Source organism: Pelophylax lessonae (genome assembly GCF_965119305.1).
Source record: "Pelophylax lessonae genome assembly, chromosome: 5".
NCBI lineage: Eukaryota > Metazoa > Chordata > Amphibia > Anura > Ranidae > Pelophylax > Pelophylax lessonae.
In genome coordinates this window covers 49795370-49820240 of record NC_138772.1, presented here as the reverse complement: position 1 = coordinate 49820240, position 24871 = coordinate 49795370, and the positions used below count along the sequence as shown (strand labels likewise).

The 24871-nt window shown below is 46.5% G+C and overlaps 1 protein-coding gene across 1 annotated transcript in view; it reads left to right on the top strand.

Moving 5' to 3' along the window:
• Nucleotides 1–12147: 12147 nt before the first annotated feature.
• The window catches only part of CASD1 (CAS1 domain containing 1), a gene marked incomplete at its 5' end in the record, with an annotated part of 90086 nt that continues 77362 nt past the window's right edge, over nt 12148–24871 (top strand). The window contains one exon of the mRNA XM_082258246.1: nt 12148–12553. Coding sequence (XP_082114372.1) covers nt 12148–12553 — 406 coding nt within the window. The remainder of the gene's footprint in view (nt 12554–24871) is intronic.

Sequence of the window (24871 nt, the reverse complement as noted above, 5' to 3'; positions counted from 1 at the left end):
TCGACCCCTCACATGACTGGCTGGCCAATATCCAAGGGTATTCGGTGTACCGGAAGGACAGGGTAGGAAAAAGAGGGGGAGGGGTATGTCTCTATGTCAAGAACAATATAAAGGTGCTAGAAAGGAGTGACATTACGGATGGGATGAGCATGGATTTAGAATCTGTGTGGGTTGAACTTCATAGGGAAGGAGAAAAGGGGAAAGTAATTGTGGGGGTTTGCTATAGGCCACCTAACCAAGGGGAGGAGGTAGAGCTGGAATTTTTAGCACTAATAGGTAAAGCGGCAAAATTGGGATCAGTCATCGTATTGGGGGACTTCAATTATCCCGACATTGAGTGGGAAGAGGGGACTGCACACTCACAGAAGGCCCGTCTATTCACGGAAACCTTACTGGATAATTACATGTCACAGTTGGTGGATTCCCCTACCAGAGAAAACGCAGTCCTGGATCTATTGATCACTAATGACCCAGACATAATCTCGGAGGTAGGAGTCCAGGACAATCTGGGCTCTAGCGATCACAGGATGATCACATTTAGTGTAAATGACAATATAACAAGGCAAGTGGGGAACATAAGAACCCTAAACTTCAGAAGGGCAAACTTTCCAAAATTGTACTCATTGATGGAAAGGGTAAACTGGGACCAAACCCTGGGATCCCTGACCACAGAGGAAAAATGGGAATGCTTTAGGAACATATTAGGCAAAGGCATCTTGCAGTGCATTCCTATGGGAAATAAATTTAGAAGAGACAAAGCCAAACCTGGCTGGCTAAACTGTAGCGTCAAAAAACTTATTAGGGGGAAAAAATTGGCCTTCAAGAAGTATAAATCAGAGGGCACAGTATCGGCTTTCGAGCAATACAAGGAGGCAAATAAGAAAAGTAAACAAGAAATCAAGATGGCTAAAATCAACTTTGAGAGACAAATAGCAGAGTAAGGTAAAAAAAACCCAAAGAAATTCTTTAAATATATCGACAGCAAAAAAACTAAGGCAGAGCATAATGCACACATAATTAACAATGATGGGAGGATGGTTACAGAGGACACTGAAAAAGCAACCGTGCTGAATTCTTTTTTCTCGTCAGTCTTTACACAGGAAAAGGAGGGGTACACTGACCATGACTGTATGGTTAGTAGTAATACACAGGACTTGCCACTATGGCTAACAGAGGGGGAAATCAGGGAAAGGCTGGATAAACTTAACACAAACAAATCACCAGGACCGGATGGCGTACATCCGAGAGTACTCAAGGAAATCAGTAAAGTTATATCGAGACCACTGTTCCTGATCTTTGCTGACAGTATTAGGACAGGAGATGTACCAGGGGATTGGAAGAAATCTAACGTGATTCCAATATTCAAAAAGGGCCAGAGGCATATCCCGGGAAATTATAGGCCTGTCAGTCTGACATCAATAGTATGTAAACTTCTGGAGGGGATGATAAGGGACTATATTGTAGAGTTTGCTAAAGACAACAACATCATCAGCAGTAATCAGCACGGGTTTACAAATGGGCGTTCTTGTCAAACCAATCTCTTAGCATTCTACGAGGAGGTGAGCTGTGAGCTAGATAGGGGCAGACCAGTGGATGTGGTGTACTTGGATTTCGCTAAGGCGTTTGATACAGTTCCCCACAAGCGCTTAATTTATAAAATAAGGTCTGCAGGTATCGATAGCAGGGTTTGCTCTTGGATACGGAACTGGCTAAAAAGGCGTGTCCAAAGGGTAGTAATAAACAGCGCATACTCAGACTGGTCTGAGGTGGTAAGCGGGGTCCCCCAAGGCTCAGTCTTGGGACCAACCTTATTCAATTTATTCATAAACAACATTGAGGTCGGGATCAGTAGTTCGATATCAGTTTTTGCAGATGACACAAAATTGGCCAGGGCAATAACTTCACAACATGAAGCAGATATCCTACAGTATGACCTGGACAAAATAACGGAGTGGACAACGACATGGCAAATGAGGTTTAACGTGGAGAAGTGTAAGGTTTTGCACTTGGGGACTAAAAACATAAAAACACAATACATGTTAGGAGGGGAGCCCTTGGGGGAATCAAAAATGGAGAAGGATCTGGGAGTCTTGGTTGATGATAGATTAGGAAACAGCATGCAATGTCAAGCGGCAGCTGCCAAAGCCAGCAGAACATTAGCATGCATAAAGAAAGGGATGCATTCCAGAGATAAGACTATAATCCTTCCACTTTATAAAACTCTGGTCCGACCGCATCTGGAGTATTCCGTCCAGTTCTGGTCGCCAGTCCTCAGGAGGGATGTGTTGGAGCTGGAGAGAGTCCAGAGAAGGGCAACTAAACTAATTAGGGGATTGGAGGACCTTGACTATGAAGAGCGTCTACAATCGCTCGATTTATTCTCCCTGGAGAAGAGACGTCTGAGGGGGGACATGATAGCAATTTATAAATATCTTAATGGGGATCCCAGCTTAGAAAAAAAGCTGTTCATTCGAAGGGATTGCATGAGGACTCGAGGGCATACAATGCGATTAGAGGAGAAGCGTTTTAACCTCAGGCAACGCGGGGGGTTCTTTACTGTTAGGGCAACAAGATTGTGGAATTCTCTACCACAAGAGGTGGTTTCTGCGGGTAGTATGGTGGCTTTCAAAAGACTCTTAGACTTACATCTCAAGGATCAGAACATTCAGGGGTATGTGAGATGATTACAGCCACACACACCTACACAGGTTGAACTAGATGGACTATTGTCTTTATTCAACCTCACCTACTATGTAACTATGTAACTATGAAATGGGCTTTGGTTACTCCTGCCATTGACCTCTGACTATACCCTCTACTAAACTTCACTCTTTAGCAATGTCTACATCCAGATGGTTTTGACCCCTGATAATTTATCAGCTCTTCTCCGACACCTCTCTCGTTCGGTGACATTACCTGTCCAGTCTATGGAATGCTGTACCAACCAGTGGTGTATTTAGGTTTTGGGCTGCCCTAGGCCTGACTAAACTTGTGCACTCCCTAATTTAAATACGATGCACCCGTTCCTGTAAAGGCCACACCCCTTCCTGTTTATGACCCGCCCTATCATCTGTAAACCACAGACCACAACCAAAGTCTATCAGTGCCCATCAGTGTAGCTTCATCAGTTCCCATAAGGTCAGCCTCATCAGTGCCCATCATCATACCATCATATCATACCATATCATACCAGGAGGTAGCAGTGTGACCGCTTTATGGGGGTGCCAGACTGATTTGCCTCCTGGACCCTGCCCTCCAGCCCAATTTGCCTATAAGACTGGCACTATACTAAAAGTGTAGCGCAAGCCAGCAGGGACCATTTTTAGTATGGGAGCCGGGAGGAGGCTGTTTTTTTTTTTCTCGTGCGTGGTGCAGCTTTTTTGCTGCCCCCCTGCAAAGTGCTGCCCTAGGCCTGGGCCTTGTTGGCCTAGGCCAAGATACAGCACTGGGCTTAGCACAATATTCTGTTTGAGGAGCTCCACTTCTCATAAGGGGTTATGAGAAATGGACCTCCTCAAACAGAAAATTGCGCTAAACCTGTAGGTAAAAAAGAAGGTTGCACTCGAATACACTCACATATCATATACAGTTACACCCACATACATAAATACTCACACCCACATACATAAATACTCACACCCACATACATAAATACTTTTCAAGAAATTTACTGTAACTGGTTGATCCAGATGTCTTTTCTGCTTGGTTGATTTTCACTTTCAAATACACATTTGCCACCTGCACTGCCAGGTAATATGTTTTTTTTTAAGACATTACTGTCTGGTAATGGGTGGCAGAGCAGGTCAGGACTTAGACTTAGGCCATCCATGGTTTAGCACATTACTGTTGCCCTCATCAACCTCCAACTCTGACTCCACTTTCTAACCCAGCCTCTCTCAACCAGGATGCAACGGCACCCGTGAACAACACAAACGTCGCCCCAGTTAAGAAATAACTGATATAGAGGAATCAAGACCTCCTTCCTCCTGCTGGCGATCCCCCTAGTGTTAACTAAGATCTATATAGGGGAATCAGGACCTCCTTCTTTCTGGTGATGATCCCTCCAGTGATTATAAAGATCTATATAGGGGAATCAGGACCTCCTTACTCTTTATGGTGATCCCTCTAGTAATAACTAAAGACAGTAGCGGATGGTGCTCCATGGGCCAGGGGGGGGGGGGCGTCAGATGTAGCAGACCGGACCACACCATACCCCCCAGGACCACACCAGCCCGCACACCCTAGCATTGCCACCTGCAAGAGACCATACACAGAGCCCTTCGTACCTTCCTAAGATCAGAGTCATGCAGTTTGTAAGATCAGAGTCATGCAGCGGCAGCTTCTCCTCAGTCCCCTGCGTCTCTTCGAGTCCTCCCACCTCATTCATTCACTATTGTCACACAAATGGATGGGCTCGGGGCGCAGTGCTCTGTGCCCGAGGCCCACCGTTTTCTGAAGCCTATTAGAGCCTCTGGCTCTAATCACGTGCGTTAGAAAAAAAAAAACCCCATTGAACTATATGCGTCCGGTGCCCCGCATGTAGATTAGGGGGCTGGACGCATGGATAGGAGGGGCGGCGCCCCTGCGCCCCCAATGCACCAGCCGCCTCTAACTAAAGATTTATATAGAGAAATCAGGACCTCCTTCTTCCTGGTGATGATCCCTCTAGTGATAACTAAAGATCTATATAGAGGAAAAGGGACTTCCTTCCTCTTGGTGATGAGCCTTTTTGGTGATGAGCCTTCTAGTTATAACTAAAGATCTATACAGAGGGGTCGGGAACTCCTTCCTCCTGGTGATGATCCCTCTGGTGATAACTAAAGATCTATATAGAGGGATCAAGATCTCCTTCCTCCAGGTGATGACCCTTCTAGTGATAACTAAAGATCTATATAGAGATATCAGGACCTCTTTCTCCTGGTGATGATCCCTCTAGTGATAACTAATGATCTGTAGCACCCTCCTAGTTAGGGGCTAGGTTCAATGCATTGTATGCTCCATTTGCTTATCAGGGGAGCTTGATCTATTAGGTTGCCTGTTACATGTTCCCAGGTGTGATTCACTGGGTCTAAGGGAGTGTCCCCACTGCATCCAATAGGGGAGCCAGTTGGACAGTGGAGGAAATCTGACCAGTGACACATTGGCTTTTGTGGGAGTCCCAGTGGGAGGACACTCTTGCAGTGCATCCTGGGATTGCTCATAAAAGCCAGGGGGTCTTTGGCAGGAAGTTGAGTCCCTGGGCTGACGTCTTGTCTCTCCTCCTGCTGCATGAGGAAAGTGGTCTTAGGCAGTCGGCCTAGTGAACCAGATGTGGAGCTGAGTCGCAGAGGATCCAGTAAAACTGACAGTGGAGCAGTGTCAGAGTAAAGGGGGTGCCAGTTTAAGAACCCTGAAGAGTAGGGACAAAGGGGGTGCCAAGTAGGACCCTGAAGAGTGATTCACAGTGCAGTACAGTTCAGGATTTCTTCTTCACTAAAGTGGCAAGGTGAAGCAGCAGCCTTGCCACACTCAGCATTATACAGAGGTCCCAGCAATTGTGCATTGTTTATACAGTTGGAGTATCCCACTCATCCCTTCTCCTATCCCAGTTCTCAAATAAAACAACAAAAAAACAAAAACCCCTAGACTGTTTTCTGACTGAGCCGAGCACTTAGAATATGCTACATTGTCAAATTGTTGCTATGGGTAACCCAGGGGAATCCGTAACCAGCAGCTCCCACGGGAGTAGTGCTACAGATCTATGTAGAGGGATCGGGACCTCCTTCCTCCTAGTGATGATCCCTCTAGTGATAACTAAAGATCTATATAGAGGGATCGGGATTTCCTTCCTCCTGGTGATGATCCCTCTAGTGATAACTAAAGATCTATATAGAAGGATCGGGACCTCCTTCCTCCTGGTGATGATCCTTCTACTGATAACTACAGATCTATATAGAGGGATCGGGACCTCCATCCTCCTGGTGATGATCCATCTAGTGATAACTAAAGATCTATATAGAAGGATCGGGACCTCCATCCTCCTAGTGATGATCCCTCTACTGATAACTAAAGATCTATATAGAGGGATCGGGACCTCCATCCTCCTGGTGATGATCCTTCTACTGATAACTACAGATCTATATAGAGGGATCGGGATTTCTTTCCTCCTGGTGATGATCCATCTAGTGATAACTAAAGATCTATATAGAGGGATCGGGATCTCCTTCCTCCTGGTGATGATCCTTCTACTGATAACTACAGATCTATATAGAGGGATCGGGATTTCTTTCCTCCTGGTGATGATCCATCTAGTGATAACTAAAGATCTATATAGAAGGATCGGGACCTCCATCCTCCTGGTGATGATCCCTCTAGTGATAACTAAAGATCTATATAGAAGGATCGGGACCTCCATCCTCCTGGTGATGATCCTTCTACTGATAACTACAGATCTATATAGAGGGATCGGGATTTCTTTCCTCCTGGTGATGATCCTTCTACTGATAACTAAAGCTTTATATAGAGGGATCAGGATCTCCTTCCTCCTGGTGATAACTAAAGATCTATACAAAAGGATCAGGACCTCCTTCCTCCTGGTGATGATCCCTCTAGTCTAGTGATAAGTAAAGATCCACAGTATTTAGAGTGATAAGAACCTCCTTCCTCCTTGTGACAACCCCTCTAGTGATAACTAAAGATCTATATAGAGGGATCATGACCTCTTTCCTTCTAGTGATGATCCCTCTAGTGATAACTAAAGATCCACTTTATATAGAGGGATCAGGATCTCCTTCCTCTTGAGAATTATCCTTCTAGTGATAGCTAAAGGTCTATACAGAGGGATCAGGACCTCCTTCCTCCTGGTGATGATCCCTCTAGTGATAACTAAAGATCTATATAAAGGGATCAGGGCCTCTTTCCTTCTAGTGATAGCTAAAGATCTATACAGAGGGATCATGACCTCTTTCCTTCTAGTGATGATCCCTCTAGTGATAACTAAATATCCACTTTATATAGAGAGACCAGGATCTCCTTCCTCTTGGGAATGATCCTTCTAGTGATAGCTAAAGATCTATATAGAAATATCAGGACCTCCTTCCTCCTAGCGATGATCCCTCCTGGTGATGATCCCTCTAGTGGTAACTAAAGATCTATACAGAGGGATCTGAATCTCCTTCCTCCTGGTGATGATCACTCTAGTGATAACTAAAACTCTGTATAAAGGGATCAGGACCTCCTTCCTCTTGGTGATGATCCCTCTAGTGATAAAAATATCTATATAGAAGAATCAGGACCTCCTTCCTCCTGCTGGTGACTCCTCTAGTGATAACTAAAGCTGGCCATAGATGGTTTGAATCTCCGCCGGTTAGGCAGGGAGCGGGCAAGATTCTAAGCATGTATGGGCAGGGTGATTGGACCCAAGTTGATCAATTAATCAAATTGAGTACAACCAGCCTGTCGGATTTTTCATGCAATTATTGCCAGCGGCACTGGGGTTCACAATAGATCTGCGAGAGGGATTACCCATCAACACTGACTGCGTTGATGGGGGAATAAATCGATTTTCTTTCCTGCAACCCAAAAATCGCACCATTTATCGCCGGCTTAAAGATCTATATGGAAGAATCTAGACCTCCTGCAGGTGACCCCTCTAGTGATAATAAAGATCTATATGGAAGAATCTAGACCTCCTGCAGGTGACCCCTCTAGTGATAATAAAGATCTATATGGAAGAATCTAGACCTCCTGCAGGTGACCCCTCTAGTGATAATAAAGATCTATAGGGAAGAATCTAGACCTCCTGCAGGTGACCCCTCTAGTGATAATAAAGATCTATATGGAAGAATCTAGACCTCCTACCGGTGACCCCTCTAGTGATAATAAAGATCTATATGGAAGAATCTAGACCTCCTGCCGGCGGTGACCCCTCTAGTGATAATAAAGATCTATATGGAAGAATCTAGACCTCCTGCCAGCGGTGACCCCTCTAGTGATAATAAAGATCTATATGGAAGAATCCAGACCTCCTACCGGTGACCCCTCTAGTGATAATAAAGATCTATATGGAAGAATCTAGACCTCCTGCCGGTGACCCCCCTAGTGATAATAAAGATCTGAAGAATCTAGATCTCCTGCCGGCGGTGACCCCTCTAGTGATAATAAAGATCTATATGGAAGAATCTAGACCTCCTGCAGGTGACCCCTCTAGTGATAATAAAGATCTATATGGAAGAATCTAGACCTCCTGCCTGTGACCCCTCTAGTGATAATAAAGATCTATATGGAAGAATCTAGACCTCCTGCCTGTGACCCCTCTAGTGATAATAAAGATCTATATGGAAGAATCTAGACCTCCTGCCGGTGACCCCTCTAGTGATAATAAAGATCTATATGGAAGAATCTAGACCTCCTGCAGGTGACCCCTCTAGTGATAATAAAGATCTATATGGAAGAATCTAGACCTCCTGCCGGTGGTGACCCCTCTAGTGATAATAAAGATCTATATGGAAGAATCTAGACCTCCTGCCGGCGGTGACCCCTCTAGTGATAATAAAGATCTATATGGAAGAATCTAGACCTCCTGCCGATGACCCCTCTAGTGATAATAAAGATCTATATGGAAGAATCTAGACCTCCTGCCGATGACCCCTCTAGTGATAATAAAGATCTATATGGAAGAATCTAGACCTCCTGCCGGCGGTGACCCCTCTAGTGATAATAAAGATCTAGATGGAAGAATCTAGACCTCCTGCCGGTGACCCCTCTAGTGATAATAAAGATCTATATGGAAGAATCTAGACCTCCTGCCGGCGGTGACCCCTCTAGTGATAATAAAGATCTAGATGGAAGAATCTAGACCTCCTGCCGGTGACCCCTCTAGTGATAATAAAGATCTATATGGAAGAATCTAGACCTCCTGCCAGTGACCCCTCTAGTGATAATAAAGATCTATATGGAAGAATCTAGACCTCCTGCCGGTGACCCCTCTAGTGATAATAAAGATCTATATGGAAGTATCTAGACCTCCTGCCGGTGACCCCTCTAGTGATAATAAAGATCTATATGGAAGAATCTAGACCTCCTGCCGGTGACCCCTCTAGTGATAATAAAGATCTATGTGGAAGAATCTAGACCTCCTGCCGGTGACCCCTCTAGTGATAATAAAGATCTATATGGAAGAATCTAGACCTCCTACCGGTGACCCCTCTAGTGATAATAAAGATCTATATGGAAGAATCTAGACCTCCTACCGGTGACCCCTCTAGTGATAATAAAGATCTATATGGAAGAATCTAGACCTCCTGCCGGTGACCCCTCTAGTGATAATAAAGATCTATATTATAGGGTAATCATTACTTTTATGATTTTTTGGTGATCTTTAGATACATTGCAACAGTTGTTGGCGCTCCGCCCATTTGCAGCAGAGTTTGGATTCTCTCATAACCTTGGACACAGCAGATAAGAGTCTCCTCCCCGCAGAGCTCCACGTTAACCAGGAAATGTCTGTAATCTGTCAGCTCACAGAGGCCCGGGGTCACCAACAAATAAACGGGCACGTTGTGCGGTGACAACGATTCAGTAACTGGAAATACTCACCCAGCTGGTTGCGTCTCCACCCCTTCTGGTCATTAACAATGTAAAGCTGGCTGAGCAGAGCACAGAGGGAAGTCTGCCAGGGTGCTCAGGACTGTCTCACTTCCTTTCCTACTCTTATTATTAGCAGGACTAAAACTTCTTCAGTGTATGGATTCAAATCTGAAATATTCCAGATGTGGGTGAAGGTGGCAGCTCTCCAATGATTGGCTCTGTGGGGCTACCATACACCTTCCTGGGGGATCTGGCTGCATGGCTCTGATTGGATGGTGAACTTCTAAATCCTTCCATGTGGAACTTTGTGCGAAGTGACAGGTCCTCTCCAACCACCGACACCGAGTGAAGCTGAGGGACACCCAGGTGGAGTGCAGAGACAGATCAGTTCTGGGTGGAGCTGTGGACAGTGACCAAGATCTGTTGTTTGAGTACCAGCTTGCAAACATCTGTTTTTGAGTGGAGCAACGTCACCTCGCCAGCTGTTTCCAGTGCTGCAAGTGGAGTAGTGTGACACCGCAGAGTTACATTTCACAGTGGAGCTGGCGGACCCAATTGGGCTTACTGCAACATTTTTATTTTTGGATGGAGCAGAGTCGGCTGTTTCCCTTTTTAGGTGGAGCAGAGTGAAGAGTCTCAGTGTCAAGGCTGTTGTGGATATAAAAGAGGAGGGGGGGCACAGAACGACCTACTTTAGGTGACGGAGGGGCACAGAGCTGTTTATTGTATGCGGAGCAGAGCACAGAGCTGTTTATTGTAGGCGGAGCAGAGGCACAGAGCTGTTTATTGTAGGTGGAGCAGAGCACAGAGCTGTTTATTGTAGGTGGAGCAGAGCACAGAGCTGTTTATTCTAGGCGGAGCAGAGGCACAGAGCTGTTTATTGTAGGCGGAGCAGAGGCACAGAGCTGTTTATTGTAGGCGGAGCAGAGCTGTTTATTGTAGGTGGAGCAGAGGCACAGAGCTGTTTATTGTAGGCGGAGCAGAGCACAGAGCTGTTTATTGTAGGCGGAGCAGAGGCACAGAGCTGTTTATTGTAGGCGGAGCAGAGCTGTTTATTGTAGGTGGAGCAGAGGCACAGAGCTGTTTATTGTATGCGGAGCAGAGCACAGAGCTGTTTATTGTAGGTGGAGCAGAGCACAGAGCTGTTTATTGTAGGCGGAGCAGAGGCACAGAGCTGTTTATTGTAGGTGGAGCAGAGCACAGAGCTGTTTATTGTAGGCGGAGCAGAGGCACAGAGCTGTTTATTGTAGGCGGAGCAGAGGCACAGAGCTGTTTATTGTAGGTGGAGCAGAGCACAGAGCTGTTTATTGTAGGTGGAGCAGAGCACAGAGCTGTTTATTGTAGGCGGAGCAGAGGCACAGAGCTGTTTATTGTAGGCGGAGCAGAGCTGTTTATTGTAGGCGGAGCAGAGGCACAGAGCTGTTTATTGTAGGTGGAGCAGAGCACAGAGCTGTTTATTGTAGGTGGAGCAGAGGCACAGAGCTGTTTATTGTAGGTGGAGCAGAGCACAGAGCTGTTTATTGTAGGCGGAGCAGAGGCACAGAGCTGTTTATTGTAGGCGGAGCAGAGCTGTTTATTGTAGGCGGAGCAGAGGCACAGAGCTGTTTATTGTAGGTGGAGCAGAGCACAGAGCTGTTTATTGTAGGTGGAGCAGAGGCACAGAGCTGTTTATTGTAGGTGGAGCAGAGCACAGAGCTGTTTATTGTAGGTGGAGCAGAGGCACAGAGCTGTTTATTGTAGGCGGAGCAGAGGCACAGAGCTGTTTATTGTAGGTGGAGCAGAGCACAGAGCTGTTTATTGTAGGTGGAGCAGAGCACAGAGCTGTTTATTGTAGGCGGAGCAGAGCTGTTTATTGTAGGCGGAGCAGAGGCACAGAGCTGTTTATTGTAGGTGGAGCAGAGCACAGAGCTGTTTATTGTAGGTGGAGCAGAGGCACAGAGCTGTTTATTGTAGGCGGAGCAGAGCTGTTTATTGTAGGCGGAGCAGAGGCACAGAGCTGTTTATTGTAGGTGGAGCAGAGCACAGAGCTGTTTATTGTAGGTGGAGCAGAGGCACAGAGCTGTTTATTGTAGGTGGAGCAGAGCACAGAGCTGTTTATTGTAGGTGGAGCAGAGGCACAGAGCTGTTTATTGTAGGCGGAGCAGAGGCACAGAGCTGTTTATTGTAGGTGGAGCAGAGCACAGAGCTGTTTATTGTAGGTGGAGCAGAGCACAGAGCTGTTTATTGTAGGTGGAGCAGAGGCACAGAGCTGTTTATTGTAGGCGGAGCAGAGGCACAGAGCTACTCATTGTGGGCGGAGCAGGGGCACAGGGCTGCTCAGTGTGGGCGGAGCAGAGGCACATAGCTACTCATTGTGGGCGGAGCAGAGGCACAGGGCTGCTCAGTGTGGGCGGAGCAGAGGCACATAGCTACTCATTGTGGGCGGAGCAGGGGCACAGGGCTGCTCAGTGTGGGCGGAGCAGAGGCACATAGCTACTCATTGTGGGCGGAGCAGAGGCACAGGGCTGCTCAGTGTGGGCGGAGCAGAGCTCTCCAGTCCCCACAGTTGTAGGTGGAGCGGAGGTTTTGCACTGAGCGGAGATGGAAGCAGGCAGAGGGCGGGACGATGGCGTGAAGAAACGCCCTGGGGCGGAGCTAGAGCCTCTGTTACCCGGAGACCAGGAAGGAGGCTCAGCCCCGCCTTCTCCCTCTGCTGCCGTCCCTCCCTCTACCGCCTCCCCGGCCATCACTCCGCCCCTTTCACCATCCTCCAAGAAGGCCCCGCCCTCTGGTCACGCCTCCACCCCGCTGCAGTGCTGCCCCCCCGCGCCCGACCGTCTCATCGCACGCTGCTGTCATGGAGGAGCCAAGATGGCGGCCCTGGCCTACAACCTGGGCAAACGGGAGATCAACCAGCACTTCAGTGTGAGGAACGCCAAGTTACTGGCCCTGAGCGCCGCCCTCTTCCTCTCCGCCTGCCATGCCGCGTCCCGGGCCTACAGCAGAGGTGAGTGAGTCCTCCCCATCCCCTGTGTGATCGGAGAGTGTGACAGGTCCGCTTCATCCCCCTGTGTGTTCTGTGTGATCTTATCATCATCCCAGGTCATCTCCATCCTCTGTGTGATCCCAGACATCTTCATCTCCATGGTGATCAGTGTGTGACAGGTCCTCTCCATCCCCTATAACAATGACAGGTCCTCTCCATCCCCTATAACAATGACAGGTCCTCTCCATCCCCTATAACAATGACAGGTCCTCTCCATCCCCTATAACAATGACAGGTCCTCTCCATCCCCTATAACAATGACAGGTCCTCTCCATCCCCTATAACAATGACAGGTCCTCTCCATCCCCTATAACAATGACAGGTCCTCTCCATCCCCTATAACAATGACAGGTCCTCTCCATCCCCTATAACAATGACAGGTTCTCTTCATCCCCTATAACAATGACAGGTCCTCTCCATCCCCTATAACAATGACAGGTTCTCTTCATCCCCTATAACAATGACAGGTCCTCTTCATCCCCTATAACAATGACAGGTCTCCTTCATCCCCTATAACAATGACAGGTCTCCTTCATCCCCTATAACAATGACAGGTCCTCTTCATCCTCTATAACAATGACAGGTCCTCTCCATCCTCTATAACAATGACAGTTCCTCTCCATCCCCTATAACAATGACAGGTCCTCTCCATCCCCTATAACAATGACAGGTCCTCTCCATCCCCTATAACAATGACAGGTCCTCCTTATCCCCTATAACAATGACAGGTCCTCTCCATCCCCTATAACAATGACAGGTCCTCCTTATCCCCTATAACAATGACAGGTCCTCTTCATCCCCTATAACAATGACAGGTCCTCTCCATCCCCTATAACAATGACAGGTCCTCTTCATCCCCTATAACAATGACAGGTCCTCTCCATCCTCTATAACAATGACAGGTCCTCTCCATCCTCTATAACAATGACAGGTCCTCTCCATCCCCTATAACAATGACAGGTCCTCTCCATCCCCTATAACAATGACAGGTCCTCTCCATCCCCTATAACAATGACAGGTCCTCTCCATCCCCTATAACAATGACAGGTCCTCTCCATCCTCTATAACAATGACAGGTCCTCTCCATCCCCTATAACAATGACAGGTCCTCTCCATCCCCTATAACAATGACAGGTCCTCTCCATCCCCTATAACAATGACAGGTCCTCTCCATCCCCTATAACAATGACAGGTTCTCTTCATCCCCTATAACAATGACAGGTCCTCTCCATCCCCTATAACAATGACAGGTCCTCTCCATCCCCTATAACAATGACAGGTCCTCTCCATCCCCTATAACAATGACAGGTCCTCTCCATCCCCTATAACAATGACAGGTCCTCTCCATCCCCTATAACAATGACAGGACCTCTCCATCCCCTATAACAATGACAGGTTCTCTTCATCCCCTATGACAATGACAGGTCCTCTTCATCCCCTATAACAATGACAGGTCTCCTTCATCCCCTATAACAATGACAGGTCTCCTTCATCCCCTATAACAATGACAGGTCCTCTTCATCCTCTATAACAATGACAGGTCCTCTCCATCCTCTATAACAATGACAGTTCCTCTCCATCCCCTATAACAATGACAGGTCCTCTCCATCCCCTATAACAATGACAGGTCCTCTCCATCCCCTATAACAATGACAGGTCCTCTTCATCCCCTATAACAATGACAGGTCCTCTCCATCCTCTATAACAATGACAGGTCCTCTCCATCCTCTATAACAATGACAGGTCCTCTCCATCCCCTATAACAATGACAGGTCCTCTCCATCCCCTATAACAATGACAGGTCCTCTCCATCCCCTATAACAATGACAGGTCCTCTCCATCCCCTATAACAATGACAGGTCCTCTCCATCCTCTATAACAATGACAGGTCCTCTCCATCCCCTATAACAATGACAGGTCCTCTTCATCCCCTATAACAATGACAGGTCCTCTTCATCCCCTATAACAATGACAGGTCCTCTCCATCCCCTATAACAATGACAGGTCCTCTCCATCCCCTATAACAATGACAGGTTCTCTTCATCCCCTATAACAATGACAGGTCCTCTTCATCCCCTATAACAATGACAGGTCTCCTTCATCCCCTATAACAATGACAGGTCCTCTTCATCCCCTATAACAATGACAGGTCCTCTTCATCCCCTATAACAATGACAGGTCCTCTTCATCCCCTATAACAATGACAGGTCTCCTTCATCCCCTATAACAATGACAGGTCCTCTTCATCCCCTATAACAATGACAGGTCCTCTTCATCCCCTATAACAATGACAGGTCCTCTTCATCCCCTATAACAATGACAGGTCCCCTTCATCCCCTATAACAATGACAGGTCCTCTTCATCCTCTATAACAATGACAGGTCCTCTTCATCCCCTATAACAATGACAGGTCCTCTCCATCCCCTATAACAATGACAGGTCCTCTCCATCCCCTATAACAATGACAGGTCCTCTCCATCCCCTATAACAATGACAGGTCCTCTCCATCCCCTATAACAATGACAGGACCTCTCCATCCCCTATAACAATGACAGGTCCTCTCCATCCCCTATAACAATGACAGGTCCTCTCCATCCCCTATAACAATGACAGGTCCTCTCCATCCCCTATAACAATGACAGGTCCTCTCCATCCCCTATAACAATGACAGCTCCTCTCCATCCCCTATAACAATGACAGGTCCTCTCCATCCCCTATAACAATGACAGGTCCTCTTCATCCCCTATAACAATGACAGGTCCTCTCCATCCCCTATAACAATGACAGGTCCTCTTCATCCCCTATAACAATGACAGGTCCTCTTCATCCCCTATAACAATGACAGGTCCTCTTCATCCCCTATAACAATGACAGGTCCTCTCCATCCCCTATAACAATGACAGGTCCTCTCCATCCCCTATAACAATGACAGGTCTCCTTCATCCCCTATAACAATGACAGGTCTCCTTCATCCCCTATAACAATGACAGGTCCTCTTCATCCCCTATAACAATGACAGGTCCTCTTCATCCCCTATAACAATGACAGGTCCTCTTCATCCCCTATAACAATGACAGGTCCTCTCCATCCTCTATAACAATGACAGGTCCTCTCCATCCCCTATAACAATGACAGGTCCTCTCCATCCCCTATAACAATGACAGGTCCTCTTCATCCCCTATAACAATGAAATCTCCACCTCACTGTCCTCGTTACTGGTACCAGTAACAGTGAGTGAGGCTGTTGTTACACTTTACTGACCCCAATGTTGGGTGTATTATTTCATTCACTGACGCCAATGTTGGGGGTATTATGTCATTCACTGACACCAATGTTGGGGGTATTATGTCATTCACTGACACCAATGTTGGGTGTATTATTTCATTCACTGACACCAATGTTGGGTGTATTATTTCATTCACTGACACCAATGTTGGGGGTATTATGTCATTCACTGACGCCAATGTTGGGGGTATTATGTCGTTCACTGACGCCAATGTTGGGGGTATTATGTCGTTCACTGACACCAATGTTGGGGGTATTATGTCATTCACTGACGCCAATGTTGGGGGTATTATGTCGTTCACTGACACCAATGTTGGGGGTATTATGTCATTCACTGACACCAATGTTGGGGGTATTATGTCATTCACTGACGCCAATGTTGGGGGTATTATGTCATTCACTGACGCCAATGTTGGGGGTATTATTTCATTCACTGACGCCAATGTTGGGGGTATTATGTCATTCACTGACACCAATGTTGGGGGTATTATTTCATTCACTGACACCAATGTTGGGGGTATTATTTCATTCACTGACACCAATGTTGGGGGTATTATGTCATTCACTGACACCAATGTTGGGGGTATTATGTCATTCACTGACGCCAATGTTGGGGGTATTATGTCATTCACTGACGCCAATGTTGGGGGTATTATTTCATTCACTGACGCCAATGTTGGGGGTATTATGTCATTCACTGACACCAATGTTGGGGGTATTATTTCATTCACTGACACCAATGTTGGGGGTATTATGTCATTCACTGACGCCAATGTTGGGGGTATTATGTCATTCACTGACGCCAATGTTGGGGGTATTATGTCATTCACTGACGCCAATGTTGGGGGTATTATTTCATTCACTGACGCCAATGTTGGGGGTATTATGTCATTCACTGACGCCAATGTTGGGGGTATTATTTCATTCACTGACACCAATGTTGGGGGTATTATTTCATTCACTGACACCAATGTTGGGGGTATTATGTCATTCACTGACACCAATGTTGGGGGTATTATTTAATTCACTGACACCAATGTTGGGGGTATTATGTCATTCACTGACGCCAATGTTGGGGGTATTATGTCATTCACTGACGCCAATGTTGGGGGTATTATTTCATTCACTGACGCCAATGTTGGGGGTATTATGTCATTCACTGACACCAATGTTGGGGGTATTATTTCATTCACTGACACCAATGTTGGGGGTATTATTTCATTCACTGACACCAATGTTGGGGGTATTATGTCATTCACTGACACCAATGTTGGGGGTATTATTTAATTCACTGACACCAATGTTGGGGGTATTATGTCATTCACTGACGCCAATGTTGGGGGTATTATGTCATTCACTGACGCCAATGTTGGGGGTATTATGTCATTCACTGACGCCAATGTTGGGGGTATTATTTCATTCACTGACGCCAATGTTGGGGGTATTATGTCATTCACTGACACCAATGTTGGGGGTATTATTTCATTCACTGACACCAATGTTGGGGGTATTATTTCATTCACTGACACCAATGTTGGGGGTATTATGTCATTCACTGACACCAATGTTGGGGGTATTATTTAATTCACTGACACCAATGTTGGGGGTATTATGTCATTCACTGACGCCAATGTTGGGGGTATTATGTCATTCACTGACGCCAATGTTGGGGGTATTGTATTACATCTTCTTCAGTGTGCATTGCGATACACTGCAAAAAGAAAAAAAAATGTGTTCCAACCAATTCATCATTCGTTGTTACTGGGCTGCCTATCCTGACACCATGCACCTCAGTACCTAAAAATGTGCTGCTCTCATGCCGCCCTCTGAAGGTGTTCGGAGCTGAACTTGAAGTCCTTTATAATTTTCTGGTTGACCACCACTGACAATGTGACAGGTTCTTTTTATGCTGTTTAATAATTGTATGATAGATCTTGTTTATTCTTTGTATACTTTGCATTATGGATGTGACAGGTCTGGGTTATCCTTTGTGTTCTCAGTATTAACAATGACAGGTCCTCTTTATCGCGTTTACCTTATTTTAAAGTAGTGTGGTAGGGGCTCTTATTTCTTTGTGTATTCAGTATTATTATTCTGACAGGTCCGCTTCATCCTGTATACATAGTAATAATGACAGGTCCTCTTCATCCTGTATACATAATAATAATGACAGGTCCTCTTCATCCTGTATACATAGTAATAATGACAGGTCCGCTTCATCCTGTGTACATAGTAATAATGACAGGTCCTCTTCATCCTGTATACACAGTAATAATGACAGGTCCTCTTCATCCTGTATACATAGTAATAATGACAGGTCCGCTTCATCCTCTATACATAATAATAATGACCGGTCCTCTTCATCCTGTATACACAGTAATAATGACAGGTCCGCTTCATCCTCTATACATAGTAATAATGACAGGTCCTCTTCATCCTGTATACACAGTAATAATGACCGGTCCTCTTCATCCTGTATACATAGTAATAATGACCGGTCCTCTTCATCCTGTATACATAGTAATAATGACCGGTCCTCTTCATCCTGTATACATAGTAATAATGACAGGTCCTCTTCATCCTCTATACATAGTAATAATGACCGGTCCTCTTCATCCTGTATACATAGTAATAATGACCGGTCCTCTTCATCCTCTGTACATAGTAATAATGACAGGTCCTCTTCATCCTCTATACATAGTAATAATGACCGGTCCTCTTCATCCTGTGTATACATATTAATAAAGACAGGTCCTCTTCATCCTGTATACATAATAATAATGACAGGTCCTCTTCATCCTCTATACATAGTAATAATGACCGGTCTTCTTCATCCTGTATACTTAGTAAAAATGACCGGTCCTCCTCATCCTGGTCCTCTTAGTGGTCTGTATAATAATATGACAGTAGTGTCACTGTTGAAGCCGGATGTCACAGCCATATCCTGATGACTACACCCCGGCATATGTGGGTGTTGTAGAATATTATAGCTGTGTAGTGCTGGGTGTGTGTCTCGGTGTAAAGTAGGTCTCCTCCACTCACCCATAATGCCACTCGCTCCCCCACTCGGTCCCACTCCTGGAATTTGTGCCATCGCTCTGTCATGTTACCACCAGGGGGGGGTCTGTGCAGTTGCATGTGGAGAGGGCACACTGGCACCTCCTGACATTTCGACACCCAACTCTGATTGTCAGGACACCATGAGAGCAACCACTTTGTCTTCCTCCCCTCCACCTGTGCATGCCTTTTGTTTCTTTTTGTTTTTTTTCGTGGGGGGAGGCGGGTACCTGGTTTTGACAGGTCCCCGCTCCCCACTGCCACTTGGATCACCTGAGCCATCCGTGTGGTAAATCTCCTTATCCCCCTCCCTCCCTGTAGTCTTCTGGGACACGTATCAGGTCCCAGAAGACTGCAGGACCATTCAAAAAGTGCAGGGGCCAGCTGGCTGTGAACCTGAAAGCTGCATAACCGGCTGCTCACAGTTAGGATGCTGGTGCCAGGAACCAGAAGAATAGTAAAGAACTAGCCTGGGTGGGGACAGCACTGGATCCTTGCACAAGGAAGTGTCCTTTTATATTAAATGCCAGCAGCTACAGGATTTGTAGCTGCTGCCTTTTAATTTTTTTTGCCCAGACTGGACAACCATCGCTGGGTGTCAGTGATAAAACGGCCACTCTACAATGGTGATCAGTCACCCTTCATTGGTCTTCAGTGAAGAAGGGTTACACTACATTCGTAGTCGGTTAAGAAGTGCCACCCTACCTTGGTAGCCAGTAGGCTTGTGACGATATCAGATTTTCATGCTGCGATTAATTGATTAAGGTTTTGCCACGGTATACGGTATTATCACGGTATTCTATTATTAAATTTAAATTATTAAATTTCCACCTCACTTCAATTTCATTGCTGAATTTAGGGGCTTTGGTTCACTTATGCACATTATTATATAGTCAGTCAGTACAGACTCTGTGAACCAGGCCTAAAATAGGTCATCAAGCAGTGTCTGGCCTAACTGGTGATAACTGGTCCTGGCGCTCGGCTCCGATCCGATGGCCTGGTCATTAAGAGGGCAAATCCTTGTGGTCAAGAAGTGGTTAAACCTGAAGGAGGTGTTGTTTATAAATGACTTTACTATTGCTTTAGGCCTGGTTCACATGTATGCGGGTTGGTGGTTCACATTTGCACAGGCATAGCAGCCCATTGATGTGAACCAGGCCTAAAGCAATAGTAAAGTCATTAATTGGTTAAACCTGCAGGAGGACCGGTGTTTTTATCTATTAATGACTTTACTATTGCTTTAGGCCTGGTTCACATGTATGCGGGTTGGGGGCCCACATTTGCACAGGCATAGCAGCCCATTGATGTGAATGGGCTTGAGCTGCTATGCCTGCGTTTTCAGCTGAAAAAAGGTGCATGCAGAATTTAAAAAAATGCAGTGGCCATGAAATCCATCCTTCTTTTGCACCATGCGACTTACCTGCTGTTGCTGCACACGCAAACTGTTTTTAAATGCCGTGCCCACGTATACAAAAAATGCAGAAAGCTTGCCAGAGCAGGAACTGCAGGTTAGTCGCATGGTGCAAAAGCAGGATGGATTTCAAGGCCACTGAATTTAAAAAAAATGCTGCATGCACCTTTTTTCTGCGGAAAATGAGGGCATAGCAGCCCGTTCAAATCAATGGGCTGCTATGCCTGTGCAAATGTGGGCCGCCAACCTGCATACATGTGAACCGCCAACCCGCATACATGTGAACCACCAACCCGCATACATGTGAACCAGGCCTAAAGCAATAGTAAAGTCATTAATAGATAAAAACACCGGTCCTCCTGCAGGTTTAACCACTTCTGGATCGCAAGGATTTGCCCCTTTAAAGACCAGGCCATCGGATCAGAGCGCCAGGACCAGTCATCACCAGGTAGGCCAGACACTGCTTGATGGCTATATAATAATGTAATGTGGGCTGCTATGCTTGTGTGTGTGTATATATATATTTATTAGACCTGCACGATTCTGGCCAAAATGAGAATCACGATTTTTTAGCTTGGAATAAAGATCACGATTCTCTCACGATTCTCTGTGTAACAAAAAAAAAAAATTGGGATAACTTTACTGTTACGTTTTTTTTTTTTTTTTTTTATTCATTAAAGTCTAATCATTGCGTTTGAAAGACTGCTGCGCAAATACAGTGTGACATAAAATATTACAACAATCGCCATTTTATTCTGTAGGGTCTCTGCTAAAAAAATATATAAAATGTTTGGGGGTTCTAAGTACTTTTCTAGCAAAAAAAAAAACTGATTTTAACTTGCAAGCAACAAGTGTCAGAAAAAGATCCAGTCTTTAAGAGGTTAAACTTCCTTTCTCCCTGGCAGAGGGAAGGAAAAGATACAATGTAATCATTTTTGTTTATAGTTAGGAGACTTAATGCTGAAAGGGGTTAGCTGTGTGAGTGAATGAGTCATCCAGCTCACTGAAATGTATCAATTCACAAGTCAGGCAGACTTGACAGAGAAACTCGGTATTTTAAAAATGCCACAATAACAATACCGTGGCTATGCAATACCGCGATATATCGAATTACCGAAAACCGGCATATGTCTAGTACCCAGTTAAGAAGGGCCACCCTACCTTGGTGGCCAGTTAAGGAGGGCCACCCTACTTTGGTGGTCGGTTAAGAAGGGCCACCCTACGTTGGTGGTCGGTTAAGAAGGGCCACCCTACGTAGGTGGTCGGTTAAGAAGGGCCACCCTACGTTGGTGGTCGGTTAAGAAGGGCCACCCTACGTTGGTGGTCGGTTAAGAAGGGCCACCCTACGTTGGTGGTCGGTTAAGAAGGGCCACCCTACGTTGGTGGTCGGTTAAGAAGGGCCACCCTACGTTGGTGGTCGGTTAAGAAGGGCCACCCTACGTTGGTGGTCGGTTAACCACTTAAGCCCCGGAGGATTTGGCTGCTAAAGGACCAGGGGTTTTTTTGCGATTTTTTACTGCGTGACTTTAACGGACAATTGCGCGGTCGTGCGACGCTGTACCTAAACGAATTTGACGTCCTTTTTTTCCCACAAACAGAGCTTTCTTTTGGTGGTATTTGATCACCTGTGCGATTTTTTGATCACGCGCTATAAACAAAAAAAGAGCGTAAATTTTGCAAAAATAACAATATTTTTCACATTTTTTTATATGAAATTCCCCAAAAAAAAAAGTAAAAATCAAAATTTTTTAACATTTTTCGGCCAATTTGTTTTATGCTACCTATGTTTGGTAAAAAAAATCGCAAAAAGCGTATTTTGATTGGTTTGCGCAAAAGTTATCGCGTTTACTAACAAAGAGAAAGATTTTTGTCATTTTTGGTGTTTTTTTTTTTAACGCGTAATGGCGGCGATCTGCGATTTTTTTTTCGGTACTGCGACATTGCGGCGGACAGATCGGACCCTTGACTGACATTTTTGACACTTTTGGGGTTACCAGTGACATTACTGCAGTAATCAGTGCTATACATATGCACTGTTACTGCAAAAATGACACTGGCAGGGAAGGGGTTAACTTTATTGGACAGGGAGGGGTTAAGTGTGTCCTAGGGGCGTGCTTTCTACTGTGTAGGGACATTGCTATTGGTGTAAAAGCAAAGATCAACCGTTCTACATAGTAGAACGGTCAGATCTTTACTTTTACACAGGGAGAACTGACAGGCAGCTTGTTTACACAAGCTGCTCTGTCTTTCTCCCTTCACAGAAGCGATCGCAGTGTGACTGGCGGACATCGAGTCCGCCGGTCACACGCACTGACTTGCCTGTGAACGAGCCGCGGCGGGCGCGCGCCTCGGCGGGCGCGCGCCCGCTCGCTATAGGCTCGCAAGTCAGTGACAGGCGAGTGACGTACCGATACGTCACTCTGCCTGGCCGGGGCTGACCGCCGCAGTATATAGTCGTGCGGCGGTCGGCAACCGGTTAAGAAGGGCCACCCTACGTAGGTGGTCGGTTAAGAAGGGCCACCCTACGTAGGTGGTCGGTTAAGAAGGGCCACCCTACGTTGGTGGTCGGTTAAGAAGGGCCACCCTACGTTGGTGGTCGGTTAAGAAGGGCCACCCTACGTTGGTGGTCGGTTAAGAAGGGCCACCCTACGTTGGTGGTCGGTTAAGAAGGGCCACCCTACGTTGGTGGTCGGTTAAGAAGGGCCACCCTACGTTGGTGGTCGGTTAAGAAGGGCCACCCTACGTTGGTGGTCGGTTAAGAAGGGCCACCCTACGTTGGTGGTCGGTTAAGAAGGGCCACCCTACGTTGGTGGTCGGTTAAGAAGGGCCACCCTACGTTGGTGGTCGGTTAAGAAGGGCCACCCTACGTTGGTGGACGGTTAAGAAGGGCCACCCTACGTTGGTGGACGGTTAAGAAGGGCCACCCTACGTTGGTGGACGGTTAAGAAGGGCCACCCTACGTTGGTGGACGGTTAAGAAGGGCCACCCTACGTTGGTGGACGGTTAAGAAGGGCCACCCTACGTTGGTGGACGGTTAAGAAGGGCCACCCTACGTTGGTGGACGGTTAAGAAGGGCCACCCTACGTTGGTGGTCGGTTAAGAAGGGTCACTGTACAGTGGTGATTGGTGGGAGCCGTGCCTTACCTTCCTTACATTGGTGGTCCATGAGGAGGGGTCACTCTTAAAGATGAGAGTAGAAGCTCTACTGGACCTACTCCGATGGGTCTGTTAAATTACAACAGCCCCAGAACTATGCAGGAACTGTCAGAATGGGGATCAGTCTGCCACTTCACAAGGGACCCCTATCAATCTCTGGAGAAACCCTATGATACCCTGAACCTTTGACTGAGAAAGACCCTTCTCAGAAGGTTTACCCCTAAGTTAACCCTTATCACGAGTCTGAAAATAAAGGAAAGTCCAAAATTTTGAGTTGTCGTCAGTCAAAAGTTGAAGGTGAATTTTCCAGTGGGGACAGCTGTTCCAGTGACAAATGCATCAAAGGGGAACTCCCCTCCCTTGTGGTGTTACTAGTTGTGGACTACTGTGGGGTGGGTAATTGTATGTATAATGTGTTCTGCACAATATGTTGGAGATACATCAACCATAAAGCAGGGCTTGACAAATTTGCTTTGAATCTAGGAACCAGCTAAAAAAGTTAGAAGCCAGTTTTTTTTTAACAACTTGCCTACCGGGCACTTTCACCCCCTTCCTGCCCAGGCCAGTTTTCAGCTGTCAGCGCTGTTACACCTTGACAAATGCGTGGTTATGCAGCACTGTACCCAAATGCAATTTTTAGCATTTTGTTTTCACAGATGGAGATTGAGTTTTCTTTGGTGATATTTATTCACCACTGGGTTATATAAACAAAAAAAATACAGAAAATTTTGAAAAACAAAAACTATTTTTTTTTCTGTTACAAATTTATGCAAATAAGTAATTTTTCTGCTTCACTGATGTGCGCTGATGAGGCTGCACGGATGGGGCGCGGATGAGGTTGCACTGATGAGCGCTGATGAGGCTGCACTGATGGGCGCTGATGAGGCTGCACTGATGGGCGCTGATGAGGCTACACGGATGGGCGCTGATGAGGCTGCACGGATGAGCGCTGATGAGGCTGCACTGATGTGCGCTGATGAGGCTGCACTGATGTGCGCTGATGAGGCTGCACGGATGTGCGCTGATGAGGCTGCACGGATGTGCGCTGATGAGGCTGCACGGATGGGCGCGGATGAGGTTGCACGGATGGGCGCGGATGAGGTTGCACGGATGGGCGCGGATGAGGTTGCACGGATGGGCGCGGATGAGGGTGCACGGATGGGCGCTGATGAAGCAGCACGGATGGGCGCTGATGAAGCAGCACGGATGGGCGCTGATGAAGCAGCACGGATGGTCGCTGATGAAGCAGCACAGATGGGCGCTGATGAGGCTGCACTGATGGGCGCGGATGAGGCTGCACTGATGGGTGCTGATGAGGCTTTGGTGATGAGCGCTGATGGGCGCTGATGAGGCTTTGCTGATGGGCGAGG